This window comes from Argentina anserina, chromosome 2 (assembly GCF_933775445.1).
Source record: "Argentina anserina chromosome 2, drPotAnse1.1, whole genome shotgun sequence".
Taxonomy (NCBI): Eukaryota; Viridiplantae; Streptophyta; class Magnoliopsida; order Rosales; family Rosaceae; genus Argentina; species Argentina anserina.
Window position 1 is genome coordinate 16,293,766 of NC_065873.1, and position 6,000 is coordinate 16,299,765.

The 6,000-nt window shown below is 34.7% G+C and overlaps 1 protein-coding gene across 1 annotated transcript; it reads right to left on the reverse strand.

Moving 5' to 3' along the window:
• Positions 1-3,075: 3,075 nt before the first annotated feature.
• Positions 3,076-5,795, reverse strand: LOC126784877 (cytochrome b561 and DOMON domain-containing protein At3g07570). Its single transcript, XM_050510410.1, has 4 exons — positions 5,037-5,795; positions 4,402-4,801; positions 3,508-3,794; positions 3,076-3,364 (listed from the first exon to the last, which is right to left on the reverse strand). The coding sequence occupies exons 1-4, from the start codon at positions 5,319-5,321 to the stop codon at positions 3,134-3,136; spliced, it is 1,203 nt and encodes a 400-aa protein (XP_050366367.1). The 5' UTR covers positions 5,322-5,795; the 3' UTR covers positions 3,076-3,133.
• Positions 5,796-6,000: the final 205 nt, after the last annotated feature.

Genomic DNA, 6,000 nt, shown 5'->3' on the forward strand with positions numbered 1-6,000 from the left:
GAACAATATACAAGCCACGATTATACAAACAGTCTACAACAACCATCAATTTGAATCATTTCATAGAAGCTAGTGATAAAAAAAATCTTTTTAATTGACAAAGTAACAAACAAATGATAATCTAAAAACCGTTAATTTTACCATTATACAATCTCTTAAAAAAATCAAGAAAATTTGTGCTAGTAATAATATCTAAAAAGTTTTATTGCTTACCTGGTCGGCTGGTCACCCAAGTGGTGACAATTCCCATACTAAAATTGCTAAAATACACTCAAAATTTGGCTGAAATTGTCAATTTGCACCCCGAACTTATATTTGAGTCAATTTACCTCATAAAATTGGTAAAAATTACCGATTTGCACCCCATCTGTTAAATTTAACTGTTACTATCCAATTTTGTGTCACATGTCATACACATGAGGGGTAATTTTGTCATCTTCCAGGCAACTGAGGGAGGTGTGCTACCACCCTAGGCTTGTAGACGATGGCGGTGCGACTCCAAAACGACCAGCGGCGAACGCAGCGGCGGCCCGAGGAGGGAGATCAGAGGTGATTTTAGGAGAATATGAACAGTAGCTCGACAAATATGGAATTTCTGATTTTATGAAATTGGATTTCCAAAATTGCCCTTTATACTATTTCCAAAATCAGAAACTAAACTTCCGTTGCTAAAACTTTCACATACGACATCCGATTTATGCGTGTCACATGTCTACGAACTCGTATCGACGATCTCTACAACTTTTGTGAAGAAAGTTTCCTGAAACGAGTGACGGATTAAAAGTCAACTCTTGAGTCAATCAAATTTAATCGGATAACAACTGATTGGTTTCCGAAACCAATTTCTACTTCCAATAAAGGCTAATTGGATGGCGTAGAATAAAATTATAACCAAAATGTCATTTCATTAATGTTTAAGGAATTACAAGAAATGACAATAGAAATTCAGGCTATTACAAACACACCATATATTATTTAGACACCTAAAACCGGCAGGTAAATATCATTTGAAAATACATGTGGTGATGAATGGTATCAAATGGTGCAATTTGTTCGTTTTTATATGTTGGTTCATATGGAAATGGAGGAGTAAGCAGTTTTTTTTCTTCCTTCTTCATGCCTCTCTGTTTTGACAAAATTATTTGGGATTATGCTATGGAATGGAAAACAACAAAGTCTAAAGCTAGTGCTGCCACAATGTTTAGTTACTCTTTACTCTCTTAGAAGAAGCCTTATATTGGTTATTACAAATTAAATATTGATGGAACTTGGTCTTCTTCTTCAGGCAAAATTGGAGCTCGTGGTGTGATTAGAGATCATAATGGTTCATGAATTGTTGGCTTTCAGCGTAATTTGGGTAATGGTTCTATGCTTGATGCTGAGGCATATTGGCCTCATATTGGCTTCCAAAAATTAGATTTCCAAGTTCGAAATCGAGTTTGATTCAGCTATTGTTGTTTAACTGTTCCAAAGCTCAAACCTTGCCCTCCACCCCCTTGGTTCTTTGTTGATGGGATGCATAAGACTCATGGATAAAATAGATGATACCAAACTGGTGCATATTTTTAGAGAATTGAATATGACTGTTGATGTTCTAGTCAAAGCCAACATTGATCATGATTTGGGTACTACCTACTTTGATGATCCTCCTGAGCATGTTGCTAAATGTATCTTTGATGATTTATGTGTTGCTACTAGAGCTAAAAGAGTTGGCTCTTCTTATGAGTCTTAGTTTTTTTTTCGTTTTTTCTTCTTGGGTCTTTTTTGACCCCATATGTAACAAAAAAAAACTTTTGAAAATACCAAACACTGTAGGCAGTGTAGCTTTTTAGATTATGTGAGCAACATCATTTTGAAGTGTAGAAATAACTAAATGAAAGTGTACAGAGTGCCACTGCAAAACGAACACAAAACACTAAACCAATTGCAGAAATAGTTTGGGCAGTACCAGTAACAATGAATATGCCAAACAAATTCTTTTAGGAAGGAAAAAAAAACAGAAATAGTTTGGGCAGTACCAGTAGCAATGAATATGCCAAACAAATTTATATTTTTCTTAAAAATAAATAAAAATATTCTTTAAAATGAGGATTATTTTTTAATCAAATTATTTATTTACATCTTTTTTCTACATACTTAACCATACTTCGAATTATATAATCAACATACCCACATTCAAATATAATGTGTTGTGTGTATATATATATATATACAAATTGTTGGAGGAGGAACGAAATGAGAATAATAACGACGTAATGGATCAGAACGTAACTGTTTATTGATTGATAATTGGGCCTATATATAGGCATTACATAACCATAATCTTGTAGGATTCAGAGTCCTAATCTATTACAGAGATGCAAATCTATCTCTAACAGGAAACCTAATTAGGCTAAAACACACACAATGATAGAATAATAATTCTCCCGAAACACACATTTATTTTTAATTTTTAATGTATTTATTTATATTTTTATAATATATTTTAACATACCATATCACGTAAAATAATAAATATATAAATCAATAACATGTTTCGAAAAGAAAAAAACATTGTACAAGTGTTCCTCTTAAGTAATTTTATTAATTTATTTCATTATTAAATATGAATAAATATATAATGACAATACTGCCCCTCAAATGCATGACATGTGACTTCAAATTGGATATAAAACATTAAATTTAACAGATATGGTGCAAATCGGCAATTTTTACCACGTTTAAGAGGTAAATTGACTCAAATGCAAGTTCATGGTGCAAATTGACAATTATGACTAAGTTTAGGGTGCAAATCAGCATTTTTGCCTATATATATATGAGAGAAAAATTTGACCGGAATCTCTTCAGATACATATATCTTCGTTGCGGTGCAATGTGAATTCGTGAAACCCTACGCGTTCTTTTATACTTCATTTGCAAGTTACGTGCGTCCTCACATCAAGTTCATTTGCTTGTATGCTTCTTCAATGCTTATGTGCACAATTTTTTTGGTGGATTTTCTTACAGGAAATCAAAATCTTATACGGAAGACAATGGATTTCTTATTCAATAGGATGAAAGAATAAGGATGCTAGTTGTTAAATAATGTTAAATACAGAAGAGGGTATATCACAGGAAGTCAAAAACACTACCCTCATTTTCTAAACCACAATTTTAACTCCAGAATAACAGCAATAACAACTAAGATAGCAAGAACAACTCCATATCCAGCATTCCACCCGGTTCCTTCTTCTCCTAAATGAATACCGTAGAAAACGTTTGCTACTGCAAGAATAATCAGAAGCCTTCCCACAGTTTGATGGTACCAATTCCAGTATTTTCGTGATTTCGATACCTTATCTGGCCGAGCCAAAAATGCCATCACCTGCATTATTATCTCTCAAAAATCAGCATATCATTTACAGATAGATATAGATGTTCGAAAGTGCATTGTTTGACTAAACATTAGATGACAAAACATGTCAAGTTATGTTTGTGTGCAAGTGAAAACAAATAGTATTGACAAACCTGAAGACATCCAAGCACAAGAATGAAGATACCAAGAGCTTTGTGGGTGGAGACATCAGCATTAATCTTATTGTCTAAGACAAATCCACAAATGACACCTATTATTCCGAAAACAAATGCCAAAGATTGGATGCCAACATGAAGGTAAAACCAAAGAGGTTCATAGGACTTTAAGTGACGAGCAACTATTACTCCAATTATCATCAAGATGCCCCATCCAAGCATATTCAGTATTCCATGGCTCCTTCTTAATCTTGTATATGGACTTCCTGTGCTTGATGTTTGACCTGTTTCATTCCCAAACAGAGAACTGTCATCTTCTGAAATATGATCTTAGTTTTGCAGTTTGGTTCAAATTTATTTTATTGATTACTATGAAAGCCAGTGAGATGCACCCAGCTGACATCAAACAAGAAGAAAACCAACAGACTCCAAAAATAGTGCAGACAACCTCACTTAAAAATAAAGCTTGATGACCAAAAACACCTTCATATACATGCAAACAATTTTATATATGCAAAATTTTACTGTAGATAGCTTTGTGTTATGAAGGTTTTCTCTATCTATAGTTCTATGCACAACTGTTTGATCTTTCAGTTACTACCAAGGCATTACCAATAAAAATCATGATCACTGACAGTTGAATCAAAACCCTATCTCAAAGTTATTAACACCCTAAACTTTGAAGTCCAAGTGATTCAAACTCCTAGGAGCAGTAAAATTTTCAAATCTTTTAGTTGCCATATCACAATCACCTTGAAGTTAGGACTAAGTGGTACCTACCCTATGCATCAATTGTTAGAAATTGTTCAAGTTGTCCATAATCACTTGGTTCCCCTACCAATTTTGATCCAACAATTCCCACAGTGATCATATTGAATGAGGTGGACTGACCTGTAATGTAGTTTATGGTGGTGGAGACCTTGTTAAAGTGCTCGTTCAACCTGTAGTTAGGTGATACAGGAAGCATCCCAGTTGGACCAACTGAGTATATGAGCTTAGTTTGTGGTTGCTCAGTCACCAACTGGAACCCCATGTATACAGTAGAAGCCTGCGTTGTGATGAAGGAGAAATTGGTAAGAACTAGGTTCCCTTTGTTAGGCTCCACAAGGTTTGGTGAAGTCCCTCCTAAGTAGTACCGCTTGATTACTCCTCCTTCTGTTGAAGAAATCCACCCCACAATGGCACTGGAACCTATCATCTGGCCATTGCTTGAGAATCCCATTGCTATGTAGGAATTTGCTGCAGGTGCTGAAAGAACAAAGGTCCATGTTCCTGGTGTGGTCTCTGAGTACTGCAAAATAGTTTTTATAAAGCATCAAAATCATGATGATATTATATAACTGGAACAGAATTCGAAGAAAATGCTCTCTTGTCAACTGATCTGGCTACTTTTATTGTCGAACTGTTAATCCAGAACTCATAACATTATCAGTCTAACAACATAGCATATTAAATCGTCGCGGAGATAATGAATATGCAATATAGATATCTATTGAATCATGGAACATAAGTAGGTGGTGATTTACTCTGAGGATGTAATTCTGAGAATCCCAAACAGCATGGCAGTGCAGGGAAGTTGCATCAAAGGGCAGAGTGACACTCTGGAGGTTTAGACTTGAGCTGCAGGAATCTGTTTGTGAATTCACTATAGCTGAAAAGCCAAATATGATGATGGTGATGGTGGTGAAAACTATAGATGAAGAGTTTCCTTTCATCTCAACTCTTCCTCTTTTCTGTCTAGCTCTCTCTCCCTCTCTCTCTCTCTCTGCCTTTGTTTCTAGGTGATGGGCTAAAGCGTAGTGGGTGATCATTCCAAATTTTCAATATATGTCACACCTAGGCGAAGTTGACAATGATCATCATATACAATAGAATAATTCAAGCTAATTACAATGCTCATTTTTTTTTTAGTATTAGGTAAGCATCGTAAGCAAGGCTGTCATCCTGATTTTGAGTATTACAATTCAAGAAGCCAAGTTAAGATTGATGACATAATGCATAAAGGGTTCAAAGCTTATGATAATATGCCAATGTGGAATCACAGTTCAAGGTAATAAATTAGACAATGAATCTCATCTACCATTAACATCAACATTTATATATCCTGAGACTTGGTCAGCAATACTCTTGAAACAATATATGCTTGATATAAATGTTGATTTTTTTATAGATAGGATCTACAAGTATAGGGGTTGAACCAAGACAAGCCATCATTCTATGATGTTGATCTGGTAAATTGGAAACTTGAACCAAGATAAGCCATCAAGCTACAATGCTGACCTGGTCAATTTGTGGAGACCAACCTTTAGGGCATCTCCCACCATAGGCTATAGGCTAAACCAATATAACCTACCAAAATAAGCATATTTTCTCAAAAATGTTTTTTTACCCTATCACTAAAAAATTAACTTCCCACCATAGACTATATTTTCAAATTTGCATAAAAACGACTACTTTGCTTAGCTGACTTTATATAAATAAATGTGTCTA

Bases quoted from the DNA above. Each gene is read 5' to 3' on its own strand.
- LOC126784877 (XM_050510410.1), bottom strand. From the start codon at position 5,321: ATGATCACCCACTACGCTTTAGCCCATCACCTAGAAACAAAGGCAGAG. The intron at 4,802-5,036 runs GTAAATCACCAC...ACTATTTTGCAG, and splicing joins CTCAGAATTACATCCTCAGA to TACTCAGAGACCACACCAGG. The intron at 3,795-4,401 runs GTCAGTCCACCT...GGAATGAAACAG, and splicing joins CACCATAAACTACATTACAG to GTCAAACATCAAGCACAGGA.